At 38.7% G+C, this 17,276-nt stretch overlaps 1 protein-coding gene across 6 annotated transcripts in view; it reads right to left on the reverse strand.

Moving 5' to 3' along the window:
- Positions 1-675: 675 nt before the first annotated feature.
- Positions 676-17,276, reverse strand: part of EEFSEC (eukaryotic elongation factor, selenocysteine-tRNA specific) — a 132,435-nt gene continuing 115,834 nt past the window's right edge. For 5 of the 6 annotated variants that reach the window (XM_029995964.2, XM_041118757.1, XM_029995963.2 and 2 more), the window contains one exon: positions 676-2,190. In XM_029995964.2, coding sequence (XP_029851824.1) covers positions 2,006-2,190 — 185 coding nt within the window. In that variant the 3' untranslated portion in view covers positions 676-2,005. The remainder of the gene's footprint in view (positions 2,191-17,276) is intronic. The other variant, XM_029995967.2, reaches the window with a different exon arrangement.

The following is a 17,276-nucleotide window of genomic DNA, read 5'->3' on the forward strand; positions in this document are numbered from 1 at the left end:
AGATAAAAATTTAAGTTTCTTAATAATTTACTTCTGACTTTTTTTTTTAATGAGAAGGTTTTTTTTATACCAATAATTCTTAGACTAACCTGGGATCATAATAATGGCATTCCTTCTATATCATCTGTTTCTCTAGCTTCCATCACTGCAGTATCTTAAGCAGAGGTAACAGTGCAGGGTACAAAACAGGATTTGATAAAGGCTTAAAAGAAAGATAACATAATAAATATTCTTTCCAAAGACTGCCTTTGGGGGTGTGTGGGAAGAGGAGAGAAATGGGGAAGGAGAGGTGACAGGGGTGTGAAATGCATTTTTTTCATTATAGAAGGATATGTTTTCCAGCAAGGCTGGCAGCACAAGTCACATTAAGCCATAGCTGAAGTTGCCTGCCTAATTCCTCTGGGATCACACTGAAAGCATACCCCATAATCTTAAGGGATGTGCTAAAGCTTTGCTGGGACTCACTCAGCAGAAACTGTTTGGGATTATTCCACAAAGCACTAATTCTGTTCTGATTTAAAGGGACACCATCAACCTAGTTTAGACACCAGACTCGCCCCATCTCACGGCTGTTCAGCTGTAAATATCCTCTCAGTAGCTGATATTTTTGCCATTTGTATCCACTTTGGTTACCTGGAACTTAAAAGGAAAAGAAAAAGACTGAAAAAACCAGGATCATGTTAGCATGATGGACTCACGCCCATCAATGGATATTTAATTAATAATGCTTTGAGTGTTATTAATAATTTAATTATAATAATATGATTAATAAGAATGAGCAGAGCAATCTATTACAGTTATTTACTTCCATGTGCAACTAATGCACTTATATTATACATGTGGTCATCTTCTATGGCTGGCTTCAGCAAATGGGTCACAGGCTGCTATTTAACATCAACAAGAAGAAGTAGTCTTTTTGCTCAAAAGGCAGGAACTAACATTTTCCATGCTGCCAAGCCTGGGTCCAATTTCTGTTCCAGACTGCAGCTTTTGTACCTGTGGAATTATTGTTAGTTTTCATGTTAAGGTGTCCTATGCTTTATAAATAACAAAGAAGGGATATTACCAGTGCTCTCCTTTTTATGAGCCTAGGACATGAAACTGAGAAGAACTAAAGCAGCCATGAAATCCCTATTAAACAACTAATGGTTTCTAAAGCATCTTGGAGATACTCATTTTACAAGGCTTATGCTGCAATCTTCTATCATTATTTTAATGAAATAAAGCCCTTGACTTTTTCCAGAGGCAACTTCTTCTTTCACGCACAAAAGACATTGTGGTTACAAAAAAAGAAAACAATTCTGGAGTAGGATTCACCGCAGAACAGGCAGGAAATTCAGAAAAGCTATATAAAATGTCACTGAAGATAGGTTCTGAACCTTTGGAACAGCAGACAGAACAATTAAGACTCTCAGTTACACGCATCATTATGTTTAATATGAAAAACATTTCTAGATATAAATCATATTTATAAAAAAGATCCATACCATCTCTCAGATAGCATCTTACACAGTTGCAGCTGAAGGAATGTGAAACATCCATTTTAGGTTTCACCTATTAAATCACGTGCTTTCTGTCCCCCGACTTTGCTCGGGGAAGTAAACCTAGACTAAATCAGCTTCACTTTGTGGGTCGCATGAAATTCACATCTTGACTAGATTTAGATTAATATTGGTGGCAAACTTTTAAATGAAGAGAAACTTCAAAACAATTCTCCAGAAAAACATTGCTATTAGAACGCACACCTGAATGTGCTCATCTGGCAGGTGACATTCTCCAAGAGGCAATAAAGATTCACATTGCAAAGATGACAAAATAAGCAGATTCTAACGGAACAAAACCAGATTGCAGAGATTTTGGAAGGGGGCGCATAGTCAGCAGGAGCTTCCAGGCTCTGTTTGTGAGGAAAGAACAGGTCTAATGCGTTCAGACAAGAAACACATTCCACCTGAATTCATTTCAGAGTCTGGTCTTTCAGGTACGATCAGAGGCCTCTCTCGCTTTCTCAGGATTGAATCATTTTCTTCTGCGTGTCAAAGACATATCTTTTAAAGAGAAGAGAGATGGTAACAGGTTGGGCTGAATCATTCTTGCTGCTTTCATCCTCTTTGGCTGTATCCCCCTTCCCTGCCTTAGATTTCTTCTTGGAGGCAACAGTAAGAAGCATCTTGGTATCTGGCTTCAGCCCATCTGTAAAAAAAAAAAAAAAAAAAAAAGAAAACCCAAGAACACGCATGACAAACACGCTCAACATCACCTTTCAGTATAACCGGAAAAAATGAATAGGCAAGTTTACTTCTGAAATCAACCAAAGAAAATAAGAAAGTAAATCAGATGCATTAGGAAAGTCACATTTCTGCATCAGACTTCTGGAATACGGTAACTCCCATGAAAAATAAGAGAAGCCTTCAAACATAGTTCACAAAAGTGATACCCCAAATTGCAGTGCAGTATCCTGGCTGTATCCTTCTACAGCTTTTAAAGTATTAAATCCAGGCAAAATTTTAAACAAGCCAGACCAACTTGCCTGGTCTAAGCCTTTTACTCAGCAGACTCTTCCTATTATTTACACACATCTCCCAAAGTTTCTTCTCATCACTAAGAATATTAATGAAAATATAAGTCATGAATGAAAAACAACTAGTAAAATACTAAAATTATATAGAGTCCTAAGAGTCAGAAGGTTCTTGAATGTCTTTAGTCTGTTTCCCAGACCTGCCAGAAGCACACTGCTTAGGTTTTAACAAACTATACAGTTTCGTGTTTGTTTGGGGGGGTTTTGTTTGGGTTTTTTTTGGCTAAAACACAGTATTTGTTAAGGGTTTCAACTGTCACGTTTTAGGGGAACTAGAATTAACTTGTGCAGGATTCACTTAAGTCTTTCTCCAGACAATTTGTACCAAACAAAAATATTTGTCCTTTTCTTCCTAAATGGCTAGGGTTTATTACACTTTTATATTTTCTTTTAACTCGACACATTGGTGACATTTTAGATAAGAAATGCAAGATAGCAGAGACCAAAGAAACACTATAAAACAAGAAAGATGCAGCTCCTAAAAGAACACTCCTGAAGAATTGCTTTCTTAAAGCGGAAGACAGCAAACTCCTTGGAAGCTTATTCAGGCACCCGAATACAGTGCAATGTGGTTCTCAGGCATTTGGCCAAATTCAGTTCAGGTATTTTTAACCTGTGGTGTCACATAACCTTATCTCAAACACTTAATCAGCTTCTCTCCCCTCATATTGAAATTCAGATGAGGATTCTCATATCACAGCCTGACAAAAAGATTGAGATGCTTATGATTTACTGGAGACAGGAGGTCTACAAGCACAGGTGATTTGCTCCAGCACAGCCGCATCTAGAGGCACTTACAGCTGATTGCAGGGGGACACAGCACCAGCGCCCACCTTCTCATCTTGCTGTGTCAGGCAGCAAATTGTTCCCGGCAGCATCCCCACCGCACAGCACAGGGAAAGGAGGAAACGAGGAAGCGTTGAAGCAAAACCAGGAAACTGCCCATTTGCCATTTCATAACCAGAGGTTTAAAACAGCCCTAATGCCCTGCAGCGCAGCCACAGGCAGACTTTTGGAGATAGAGGGGTCTTGCTTTTTTTAAAAAACACAAGAGCATAAAAGAGGAGAAAAGCAACACATTTCTTATATAACTAAATAGATTACAGTCTACATTGAGGCTGCAGAAGTCCAGCATCAAGCAGAATCAACTTTGTATAGTTCTGCAAGATCTTGCATTTCACAGTCACAGCAGCAGCTGTTTTCTCTTTTCAGATGGCAGAATAGAAAAAAGAGCAATGATTATTTCATTGTGAAAATAATTGAGACTGTTTTTCCTTGATGGTTGGGAAGTCTGATAATGACTATCTTTGCATGTGTAAGGTTCAATTAATCGAACTAGGTAATATGGTGTGGCCAGACCACAATATTATATGGTTTTATTACATTGTATAGTCATGTTTGATGCAGCTGTTTCGATTTGTAATTGGATGCTTTCATATAAATCCCATTAATATCATTAGCCTTACAAATACTCCATCTTCATTATGAAAAATAATTTATCGTTACATGAAAAGCAACTTATTTCCTATTGGGAAAGCTCTGAGAACATCTTGGGTGCTACTTGAAAAAAAACCAGCAACAGTCAAAAAAGAGAAAAACAAAATAAAAACAGGAAAAAGAGTGACATCATGCAGTCCCACTCTACCTTTGCAGGATTTGTTTCATATTATATGTTTTCTACTGTTTTGACCAACCTAATTGTAAGTGTCCCTGAACAGGGTTTCCTCCACTTTCCTGGGAAGACCATTTATTTTTTGGACAAAGAAGCATTTCATTTTGCTTTCTAGTTGGTTTCCCTTTCTGGGTCTTATCACTATTACTAATGTTGCTGTTACTGGCACATTACCGTTTAAGAAAGATGTTTAACTAAATCCTTTCAGAAAGACACACTTTAAATTAATTAAAGCAAACAAATCCTAAAACACTTCTATTTATGCTAGTAGGCTTTGCGAGACTCTAATTTCCAAAAAATGCTAATTGGCGGAAAGGAGAGAGGAAGGGAGGAGATGTGGCATTAAAATTGCAGCCAAAATTTTCCCCTGTGGGTATCTGAATGGAGGCACCTAGGCTGCTGCTGCAAACCCTTGCCTGCAGCCGGCGGGACAGCGATGCCCCCCCCGGGCAGGCCAGCCTCTCGCCCCGGAGCAACACTCAGCTGCAGCAGCAAGTGAGGGAACTCCCAGCCGTGAGGATGAAATAACTTCAGATAAATTGAGTTTCAAAAACGGCCAGTGACATCAGTGAGCACTTGGACAGCCCAAGACATCTGAAACCTGGTACATCATCTGAGGTGTTTAAACAAAGAATCTTATGTTTGAAAAATTCTATTTTCAAGAAAAAAGGATATGCTGCACATGGAACTGTACTGGGGAAAACGTATTTAAAAACTGCACAATCTCACCTCCTCTACCCTATCACTGACTTCCCTATATGGAGAAGTAAAGATACAACTCACCTGCAGCCCTTAACACCTATTTGGACTCAAAATAAGGTACTACAGGTAAGAAGTTTACAGAAGAAATAGAAGAACATGGTAGTTCCTACTAGCGAAACGATGGGCTGACAGCCAAAGGCAGCTCAGGTAGTATTAAATTCACAAGGTATCTAAATTACCTAATCAGATCCCATGGCCCTCATTCTGCAAACAGATTAGGTGGCTGGCATCATACCCTAACAAATGGCATTTTCTGTTTTTCTCCTCTGGTGCCAGGAGGTCTAAGGGCTGAAGAGGCTCCGTGATAGGGAGCAGCACAAAGGAGCAGGCAGGGAGAGACAGGCGGGGAGGCACAATCGGGGTTTCATCTACCTCCACGGATTTCTCGCGTTACACACAATGCATACTTTACATTTTACAAAACCAAGGAAATGAAGGGAAATATATCTGTCACCGAAGAAGACATCAGACCTTTAATAGCTGAAATGACGGATATTTTTAGATGGAGGTCTAGTTTAACTTACTTACATTAAGGGTCTAATCTCTCCTGAACAATAGCTATGTTAGCTTGAATACATAGTGAGAAATCTGTTCCATTAATTAAGTGCTGCCTGTACTACTCGGATTTGTAGCAAATGTTAATAGATTTTTTTTTTCCTTCCTCTGTTGGACAATTACTTTATTTTGCCAAGTTGCTAATGGATTAAATTGAAAAGGTCCACGTGTTAAAAAAGACTTTAGCTTCAAAGTTCTAAGAAATGCCTTGCATACAACAGTGGAAAATACCTATATATTAATATTATTAATGGGCAGTCCTCAGAGGCACATAAGATATCTGAAAGCTTAGCAAATTCATTCCCACCCATCATAACCATGTCTGTAACAAGAAGTGCCCAGACAGGTCTTATGTAAAATGTACTTGTACCATCAACTAACCGAGGTTAGATATGAAAATCTAGTTGTAAAATAGTTTAACCCACTTCATTCTTTTAGTTTCAACTACTGTTAATAATTAACAAATAAGAATACAGACTCTTAACACAATATCCTTTGTCTCAGCATGGCCTCAAGGATTTAGTCCAAACAGAGACATTTAGAAATGAAAAAAAAAAAAAAAGTGAATTTTCAAATTCAAATGAAAAGTGATACCTCATCAGGAAAAATATTTTCCAACTCTAAGAACAGTTTCACATGCACAAAATAAAGGATAAATGCAGTATTTTACACAATTTTCACAAATAAAAGCTAGCTTCTTAGCGATTTACAGTATCTTACATAGTTAAATGCATTACAGACTCAAGTTTTACAATTATGCAAGAAATTTGCATAGAAACATGCAGATTTTTCAGTAACTTTGGACCCCTTTTTGTGTATAAATATAGGAAATCAATTTCTCCCACCCCCCCCGCAACAAAGATCTTCATAGCTACACAAGTTTTAAGGTTTCTCTAATGCTTCATTTTCTTCTTAAGTTAATCAGGCCTCCCTGTAACAAGGACACAGCAAAGCCTCCTGATAAAGACCCTCCTTGCTGACCCCAGTGGTCGCTGCCTCAGGCCCTGGGGACAGTCTCCATACCAGACTGCTGGGGAGTGCTGGCCAGTACACAAAACACAGCAAACACATAAAGCATATAAATGTCCATAACCAGCACAGTTTACTTTTGCTTTGTTTTTACTACTACTATTTCAGCTGGGAGGAGGACAAAAGCTGACAGAATATCTCCTCTTCTAATTCCTTTTGCTAATCCAACAGCAGGGTGAAGGAGCACTGCTGTGCTTTTTCCCCATATACATTTATATTTCAACTGTTACCTGTAAGCTTGGATCCTATTTTACCTTTTACATAATTTCCCCACTTCACATTTTCCTTTCACTTAATATTGTCATTCCTTATCTTTTTTTTTTTTTAATTATTTTTTATTTTTTGCTTATGATTTGCTTCTGCTCCCCTGCTCTTCTGCTCCTTGAAAAGGTCTCCAAGGATAGTCTCTGCTCCTTCTCCTAAAGTCCCACTCCTTCTTCCTTGACTCCCAATTCCACTTGCTATTCTGCCCTTCAGGAGTTTTAGATCTTTCTTTCCTTTTCCAACTTTATTTTTCAGATTTCCCATCTCCATATTTCTATTTCCTATTTCCACAGATCTCTTCAATATTTAGGAGTAGTCCTGCCTCCCTCAAAGCTAATGAAACATTGTGTTTGAATGGAAGATTTTAAAGACTGAATGCTAGACACATTGTAGATGAGAAGCAAGATAATACAGTGTCTCCTTGTAGCCCAGCCAGAGACAAGTAATTTTTAAGCAACTGATAAACACATCATTGAAAACAGGTGTAACAACATAGGTGCAGGGCATGGTCTCCAGCACAGCCAAGGAAAACAATTTATTTTGCTGAACTTAAACAACTCTCTTCTCATATGTACACTTGTTAAAAAAAGCCTACTGCTAACTATCCTAGCTACCACTGATGAACATGAAGGTATAAGCATGGATGATTACACAGTTTTCTTAAGACACTGAAAATCATAACAGGGGAAAAAAGAAAAATCTTTTTAATAAGATTTCAAGTCTCCTGATTCATCAGAACTCAGCTTTCAGGTCAAAATTAAAAGTTCATCCTACCAACAGAAAAATCAGCAAAATGTATTACACCAGCTACCTGCAATGGTACTTGCCATGGTCTCCCGAGAAAGCGCTGGCCCAGGATTCTTACCCCTGTGTTAGGAAAAAGCACATTGAGGCTACACCAGTAGCTCACTAGAATAGAAAAATATTCCTTTTTGCACTCAATATTAAGAAATTCCTAGACTATTCTTGACCTACTGATATTATCTCCAATCCTCCCATTCCATTCAGGAATTTGTGAGCAGAGTTTCAGGGGGAAACTGAACTTTGTTTTTCCCTTCTGTAAACAAAATACCCTATTTGCTGCCTTCGAACACTGCAGGTAGAAGACTCAACCACCTGCAATTTCTTGTTTCCTATCAACATTCAAATGTTAAAAACTGACTGAACATCAGAGAACAAGTTAACATAGCACACCTGATGTTGGAAATAATTTTTATGCGAGGCAAACGTAACCTTTTAATATGACAGGCAGACATTTTTCTTTCTTCCTGAGGGAAGGAAAAAAAGACCAAACTTGAAAGAGGCAAAGGGTTGGGGATAATCCTCACTCACAATGGATTATTCGTAACAGCTGGTTTTCACAATTTCAGGATTTCCTTAAATTGAACCCTCAGAGCCTGAACCCTAATTACACAGTTAAGGAGTGTGTGCCCGCATCAACTCTCCTGCTAACAGAGAGTACAAAAGCCAGTTGACCTGAAAATCAGAAATAATTAGAGCCCCAGATGGAAACATCCATGCTACAGTCTGATGCAGGGGGACTGCACTTGAGAGTGGACAAGGACCAGTCTCTTGTCCTGCTTACTGCAATGATGGAGCACTGAAAGGACATAGAAACTTTTTGTCAGTACTGTGGGACTCGAGAATCCAGTACTTCAGCACAACGCAATTATAAACTAATTAGATTTTTTCTTTTTTTTTTTTCTCTTGCAACAGCTATGTATATTAATCCAAAACTTAAAAAACACCATTTACCTATGTTCAAAGAGGGGTACAAAGTTCAAATACAGCACTCTTATCTGTTTCAGTTTCCAATCAACTTTAAAGCAATAAGAATAAATCTGTCACTGGTTTCTGGCAAAATTAAGAGAAATACCAGTGGTACAAGTGTTGGCTCTCAGAGTCCCACAATACACTAGCAAGCACACACTTGTTCTCCACCTAGTCCCAAAACACATCAGCAGTTCTACAAAAAAAGTTATCATTAATCTGTGCTCTAAACCCAAGAAAAGCTCCTGCAATTATCCCTAAAGTTCTGATTCAAACAAAAAGCAGATGCATCCTAAAATCAGAGGATCAATTTGCCCAGCCCCTCCTGTTACAGTTGTCTCTACCATCAGACAGAAAGGACAAGAATAACAGAAAATGTAACATCCTGTTGCTTGAACTCTTTACATTAAGCTATTGCTTAAGAGTAGGTAGCAACTCTACTTCTCTTCTCCTCTGCTAAAGATATCCAAAATCCCACCTTTTGATGTTGTTCAAGCTAAGGTGGTCATTTTTCTCCTTCAATATCCCAGCAAAAAAACCCTAAGCTGATCAGGAAAAACATCTTTGTAAGCCTTCCAAGAACAAAAATACTACGTTACTCTGCCCATAAACACCGTAATAGGAACATCAGATATGCCACACCACATATAGTGGACTGGATGACTGAGTGGTCATCTAGAGACTGCCCGTCCTAGCTAACTTGGCATCCCACCTGCCTGTCATCAATTTATGGTGCTTCAGAAAGAGCAGGCAAGAAAACTGTGTCCTGAGCTACCTAGAGCCCAGGATCAGGTAGGGATTCTCTACCTGACATCAGGGTCAGTGTGTCAACACCTACAAACCTTTCTAGCCAAAAGATTTAAATACAGTGCTCCTACGGGAGCCAATCTACTCTGCCTCTAGGTGTTCATCGCCATGATAACAAGCATAATATGATTACCTAGACAATTTCAGTGTAACAGTTGACCAGAGATTCACTCAAGAAACAAGGGATATTCCTTTCCTTGCTACCCTCAGGAGCTCAGGATTTGAGCTTCAATTACTTTCACAGATCAGGCAATGAATTTTACTTATGTAAATCCCTTCACAATTCTCCAGTAATTCTATTTTGAATTCACACCACCTTTTCCCACATCTCGTCAGCTCTCTCAAATATTCTGCTAGAGCTTCAAACTCCAGAGTAGATACATTTTTCTCTTCTGGCTGGTACAAGATCTGCTATTATCATCTTGCCTAGCTTGTGAATATTAATAGGACTACAGCATGAAGTTGGCCAGGGAGAGCAATCAACCTCCAAGGAGACCAGAAAGTAGACTCCTTCCCTTCCAAATGAGAATTACACTAATGCCTTGGCGTGGTAGTTGGGATCTACACAAAATATCCATAATTCATTGCTTGCTGACAAAGACAAGAAAAAAAAAAAACATCTTACAGTCATTTTGAGCAGAAGTAGACTGCCCCATGTCCTGACCAAACACTGGTGTGACAGCCAGCCTGCATAAGCAGAGTTATTCCCGCAGTCTCAGCTTGGTAGACTGTTTGGAAATCCTTAACTACTAAAACATTTTCCCATAAATTGGGGAACAGCTGCCCCATACCACATCAGAGAAGGCTGCAGTTCAGTGGTGAACTGAATTGAGTCTTGTATATCAATTTAAGTTTATACAGGCTTTTGGACTGAAAGACATTATTATAAGAGGTGGTACTACTAGAAATAACATGGATTTCATTGTGGGCTCCTACATAGCAGGGAAAGAGCTAATCTTCCTTGATGAGGGAGACAAAAGCTGTTTTAATTCGAAAGGCTGACCTAGGTGAAGTTCAGGCTGAAGCTGTATTTGGAAAACTCTCACATCAAGCCGGACACAACCCTTTCAAGCTCAGTGCCAATTCTACACAATGGCTTGAACTGCACTCTCCGGCAGTCCTTAAAGGCACATTTTGTATCTTGGCTTTTACTGCAAGCAATCAAGAAAGAATGCAAGAAAACAAAACTGTTTCCCAAGCACTGTTTGCTGGTGCCATAATTAATATAATCAAACAATTCCACAAATTGCTTCCAATTGCTGGCGTCACTTTCATGTGCAGAGCCAGACTTTCAAAGAAGGGCCCTTCTTGTCCTATATCCTTACACTGGTAACCCTTGCTTCACACAATAGTAAACAAGACCTCGCTAAATAGTATAGGGTAATTTGTACTGTAATAGGTCCCCAAGGCACCACAGACACAATTTGAAATGCCATCTAATTTTTCTTTTTAATTAAAAAAGCAGTTACTATATTTAAACAACAACACAAAAAAGTTCAGAGGGGACAGACTGGAGTTTCCCACAGCTCTCTGGGAGTTTTCTCCAGGTCAGGAAGAGTTTTATAGGCTCAATTGGTACACATTTTTTTCTTTAATTAGTCTGCCATACCCTCTGCATGAAGTCAGCGTCTTGATTTTCAGCCCGATATTTTTCATATTACTAAATGGAGCACAGGCTCCAGTACCACACCATATCTATTGGCTGCTGAATGGTTATCAATGCCATACTTGCCTATGCATGCCTTGCCTACCCCTTCCCTCTGCTTAGTCCTAAACTTGTCATCTACACTGAGGACACCCAGCATACCACATTGCATTGAGAGTGTGCCATTCATTCATAGTTTTATACTTCTCAATTTCCAGCAAGATGATCAGGATATATTATCTGATTTCCCAAATTTACATAACATAACCACATTTTAACATTTTTTTTTAAATAAAATGGAATAATTGAACACCAGATGCAAATGGACCACTGTCATGTGAAGCCATGCAGCAAGATAGATTCCTGCACTTGACAAATCCCCACTGCATATCATACCACTGCTCTGCAACCATCTCATTATTTAAATAAGTCTATACATTAAGTTTATTAAGTCTACACAAGCCCACATGCACTTTAGAAGGATATCTGCAGTTCCCATAGTGGGTTTTCCAAAATGCACCCTAACCCAACATACCCTTCAGCCCTAAATAACAGCTCTGAAATGAAGTCACCTACTTGATTTCTTCATTTCTTGGCTAGTTGGCCATACTTCAGTATTAACAGGTCGGGAGTACCAAACCTGACTTCATCTTATAGGCCAACATATATTGCAGCTGTCATTATGTTGTGTGCCACAATCATTTGTCGGCTAGGCCCTCCTAAGGCAACTCTCCTAAAGAGAGGACAACTTTATACTTTGCACTCCTGGAACATAACTATGACTTGTATGCTCGACACAATTTTTTGTTTCTGTATGCCAGAGACCAGCTTTAATACTGATTACATGGGGGACTCCAGTACACAATGATTACTAGGTCTAGGCTACACAAATTAAGTGTACACACAATACAGTGGACCAGCTTGCAGAACTACAAGACAACCACTAAGGTAATCTTTTTGGTCTCAAATACAACACTGTGCCATTAGCCTAAAGGAAAGGATTTCAAATTAATTTCTGCATGGGCTATATATGTGCTTTCAGTAGATTAACAAGGCTGCAGTTATGCCAGCTGATATATCATACCAGCAATTATTCATGAACTGTCTTCACTTGATGGCCACTCATGGTCCATGCAGTCATTGAGATCATGCCTAAGCACCATACTCATTCTCCCAGCATACCTACAGGGAGAAGCAACTCTCATCCTGATGCTGTGCTTTTAGTCTGCACATTCTTCAAGCTCCCTAAGCAAAAACAGAGTGCATGGAAAATGCCCAGTGCACAATAGGAGCAACTGTGGAAAAAAAAAAAAATGGAATCAATAAGGACATCAAATTATTAATACAAATACATGCAATATATTTGGAAGCCAGGGAATGTAGACAGGCTTTTGTTACAATTCAACAACAGAAAAATTACAGGCAGGTCAGTGTGAAATATCCAAGACCATTCAAAACAGTCAAAGACAGAACAGCATCTTAAAATCACAACTATTGTCACTGGACCTCTAAGAAGTACTCTCCCAGGAAAGGAGAGAAGGAAAGAAACAGGCAGACATCAACACGATGAGTCTATGACGACTGTTGCACGTGACAGATTTTCACAAGTTTTACTGTTGAGGTGGTCCTTGGCGAGCAAATCCTCAAATCAAAAGGAACAAAATCACAAAAATGTCCCAAAGAGTACAGTTAGGTATGTAAAAATAGATCAAGGAACTACTAAGCATAGGAGCTTTCATAGTTTTAAAACCTGTAGAATATCTCGTTGAGACTAAATTTATATCCAGGAAGGGAGTTCTCAGCCCAGAGCCAGTCCACAGTGGGCCAGAAGCTACTTTTGACTGTGTTTTTGTCAGCACTCCAGTACCTATAAAATAGTAAACAAACAAAACCAACAATGTTCATGCTCTGTGCACTAAGGTGAGCAGAAACAACTGAAAACATGTTTTGAATTCAACACAAGGGACTGAAATTTCATCAGCCTAGTGAAAAGGCAACAACAACAAAACCAGTACCAACACACAATCTCTCCTACAGCAGCCTTTCAGAAATGCATACAATGCGGAAAAAGTTCAGGTTAGCAGATCTGACACAGAATCAAAGGCAATTCATTACAAAGCAGCTTCAAATCAAAGTGCTAGATCCGCAGGCCTGTCTGTAATCCTCCCATCTTGCCTGCAACTCTTGATGGGGAGTAGGCACCACCGAAGCCAGTTAAGCTGGACCAACTCCGCTGACATATCCCAGGCATCTGCAGCTCAGTGCTGGTCCAGAGTTTAAGTTTGGCGATATTCATCTTCCCCTGGGCTGCCTTTATAAAGCAATCCTGAACAATGGGACTTCAGAATAAAGAATAAAACATTTAAATTTTTTTTTTAAACTTCCAGGCAAGGGCCTTTAATGCGATTAGAAGGGGAGGGGGATTGGATAGCAGCTTTTTCTTTTTTATGTTATGTATATTGTGTGTAAACAAATATGCAATTTGCTTTAAAAAGATAAGGTGATTAAATTTTTATCGGGCTTGTACTCTGTTGTCACCACAACAAAGAGAATTAGGAGTAGGAAAGAAAGGCCTTTTTATTTGAATTATGCTCTTACCAGAGGTTCTCTACAGCACAGCTGTAAAGCCACTCAATGTTCTCCAAACAGGCCCTTTGATTGCATTTTATTCAACTTGTTTGCGTTTGGAGCAATCGAAAGGAAAAGAACGCTCCACATTTTGATGTCTTAATGTTCCTTAATACCTTCTTTAATTTATATTAAGCTTCTTAACTAGGGTGATGAATTCTTCAAAAACAATAAAGACCTAGTGCAGAAATCTTTCACACACCATGAAAATTGAAATTATAATGTATTCATGGCTTTTTTTGTTATTAAAAAAACATTATTTAGAAGAAAGATTTAAAGCATATAAAAAAATCCTGAAGTTGTATGAAAATTACTTGATCCACAGAAATAGACGAAAGTTCAAACTAATTATTACAAGGGAAATAAAATGTTGTGGGAGGTGGAGGAGAATAAACAGTATGAGAATGTTGGGTTACTATGAAGTTTCCAGTCTTTTAATAACCTATAAATTCCTTCTCTACAGTTTTCTAAAAAAAAAAAAAAAAAAAAAAGGATGCTGGAAATTTGTATCATTTTGTTTCACCAAGACAAATTCAAATGTTTGCCAGTTCTTCCTCCTTTATTATTCATATACTTCTTCCCTAAAATGGCTCTTCAGGTTAACAGTTCCACAGTGTATTTCCCTCCCAGTGTCTTTCACAGTCTGCCAAGACCAACAGCACACACTGAAATCGGTGAAGATTGTAATGGAGCATACAAATACCCACAGACGCAGCAGCATCATGGGGCATGTGTTCCTGGGTGAGGTTCCCATATTGAAACACCATTCACAGGTGGATCTCAGTCAAATGGGAGGCAGGCTGCATGACAAAAGCAAGGGTCATGTAATGAAGAATACAGAAGAGGCCACCCAAGGGACAAGACTGGATGGGTTTGTTTTTGCAGGCACTCTATGTTTTCCAGCTATAGTTACGGGATGCTCAGTCTGGTTAAGCTTCAAACACTAACTATCTGGTCCATGTAACAAAACTCACTCTCAACAATTCCAGTGTTCTTAAAAATCTCTTCTGCAAAAAATGAACACAGCTTTCAGTGAAAAGTCCATTATGGTACACAAACCAGCCTTAGCAAGAAACATCCAAAAGAGCATATTCTTGCCTTGCTTCCTAATTTGTCTGTTTTTTTTTTTTTTTAACTTAACTATTTTCCATTCCAATGCAACTTCTTTAGTTCTCAGCAATACATATGCATGTGCACATGTACAGCTACAAACACCTCATCTTGCTCCCCCTTTTCCTCTGCAAAGAAAGTCCAGAGAAGAAACAAGCAAGCCACTGCTGGCACTCCTCCTATGAATACCAACACAGTGCCTAGAGCTGTGCTACAGTGACTGGGTGCAGGCATATTACAGCAGTGGAGAAACAAGCTTCCTAAATGAATCCTGAAATACATCAAACCATTTGAAATACCCTTGAAATAATTTATTTGAAAAAGAACATACATTTTCATCTGGAATGATTGCTGTTTTCTGTCGACATCCACTGACTGCTCACCTACCTTCCCCACGTCACATTTTTAAGCAAATTCAGGAAAGCTCAAATTAAAACCTCACAGTAAAGCCTGCCACATTTACACAATGCTTGTGAAAAAGCTCGCTTACCTGTACCAGCAATCAACTGGCCATAATAATCAAAACAATTAAAAATATTCACATGCTGCATTTACCATAGAGTAAAACAATGCTGATCTTAATCTAATACACAGGCACCCTGGGTGAAATGACACCTCCCCCTCCTGAACAGGGTCACACCATACAAGCACAGAAGCATCAAAACCTAAGAGTTTAAGAGCATATATGTATCACTACAGCAAAACTGAAAAACCTCTCTCAACAAGTACCAAGAAATTGCAGACTGTGTCAAAGGCAGCACAAAACAGCTTTACAAACCATGTCGTTGCCCTCTGCCATGGTATCGCGTTTTCTTCACATCTGTACTACAAACTAATCACTGCTTTTGCAGGAAACAGTACAGAGAGGCAAAGCAATGCTAAAACGGACAGTTATTCAAGCACAATAATTACCTTATAACAGGTAACGCCTACTGTATCTCACCTATTAAAACTTTCATCTGCATTTTTTTAAGGGAGCAAGTACAAAATTTATATATCATAGACTCATAGAATGGTTTGGGTTGGAAGGGACCTTAAAGATCATCTAGTTCCAACCCCCATGCCATATCCAAAACAGTATTTATGTATGTAACCAGTTAGAAGTCTTAACTGTTGTATCTATGAAAGCTTGTGCCTTAAAGCAGAAATGATTCATGAATTTTAATTTGTTTTAAATGTTGAAAAATTCCATCCAAGTAAATTGAGTCAACAAGCCAGCAAAGGATGAAGACATGTATCTGTTTTTTATTTAAAAAATAAAAAACTCCAGTCTATACATTTCTTAGTCACCCACAAATCCTCTAGCAGTGAAAAAATACTTTGCAATAATTAAGTTTCCTGCATTTCTTTTAATTAAGTCACTATGCTTTTCCCCATTCAGCACATGCTAGTTGAACACTATTGAGCCTTAAGTGATTCTCTTTCTATTATTTAACTATTACTATTTTAAAATGTTCTTATAGAAATAAATTAGCCAGTGATTTTGGAAATTGGGAAAGGGGGGAAAGATGTGCAGAATGGGACACTTCCTGTAAGCTGTTTCAGTATCATTACTTTCAAAAATGCAAATTCATCAGCCCACCCTCCAAATAAAAACATTTAAAATTAATATAAGCATTATTTTTAAAGGCATAACTTATTTATATTCCCCTTCTCAATATCAAGACCTCCAGTTCAATCTTTTCCTGCTTTTTCTCAGTAATCACAAAGACCAGAAATAAACCTTTGAATCCAAAGTTAGTGTTTTCTAATAATTACTTTACAGTATTTGGGCTCCACATAAACAGCAACACTGACAAAGTCTAACACAGTCAAACAGTGATATGTTTATAAAGGGGCAGGCACAGTAAGTCAGACTTAAATGAGATAGCACAAGTTGCAAGGTAGAGTGACACAGACCTAGCCCATATTAATAACTTAATACCTCTATCCATGCCACAGCAATACTTCCATTTTTCTAGGCAGGCACCCAAGGGCTGGGTTTCCTTCCTCATTACACTCTTCCTGGGGCACAGACTGTTCTAAAGCCCAGTCAAGTAAAATATTGGAAAACACAGGTACAGCTTCTGTCCAAGTCTATGGGAAGCAGATCATATATAAGGCTTAAGGAAATTAGCTTTCCTGAGCCATGCCCCAAAAAGACTCTCTTCATCCTTCTGAAATTTTCAGGTGCTGATGTTGTTTAGAAATAAGACATAGGCAATTCACAAGGCTTGGATGCAGAAATTAATAACAAGTGTCCTGATGCCAAGTAGCTGGCTGGAAAAGAATGAATTACAGCAACCTAACATATAAGATTCCCACTACCAATGCCAATCTGTTTGAGTGTCTAGGTCCAAATCCCGCAGTGAGAGGGAAAAGATTCACAACTAGTATTTCAGGGTGTTACGACAGCCAACCCAGCTCTGTGGACTGATGACCCGGACTGAAGTCACTGCACATTTCCAACACACCAACTC

The sequence above is a fragment of the Aquila chrysaetos genome, chromosome 20 (genome assembly GCF_900496995.4).
Source record: "Aquila chrysaetos chrysaetos chromosome 20, bAquChr1.4, whole genome shotgun sequence".
In the NCBI taxonomy this organism is placed as follows: Eukaryota; Metazoa; Chordata; class Aves; order Accipitriformes; family Accipitridae; genus Aquila; species Aquila chrysaetos.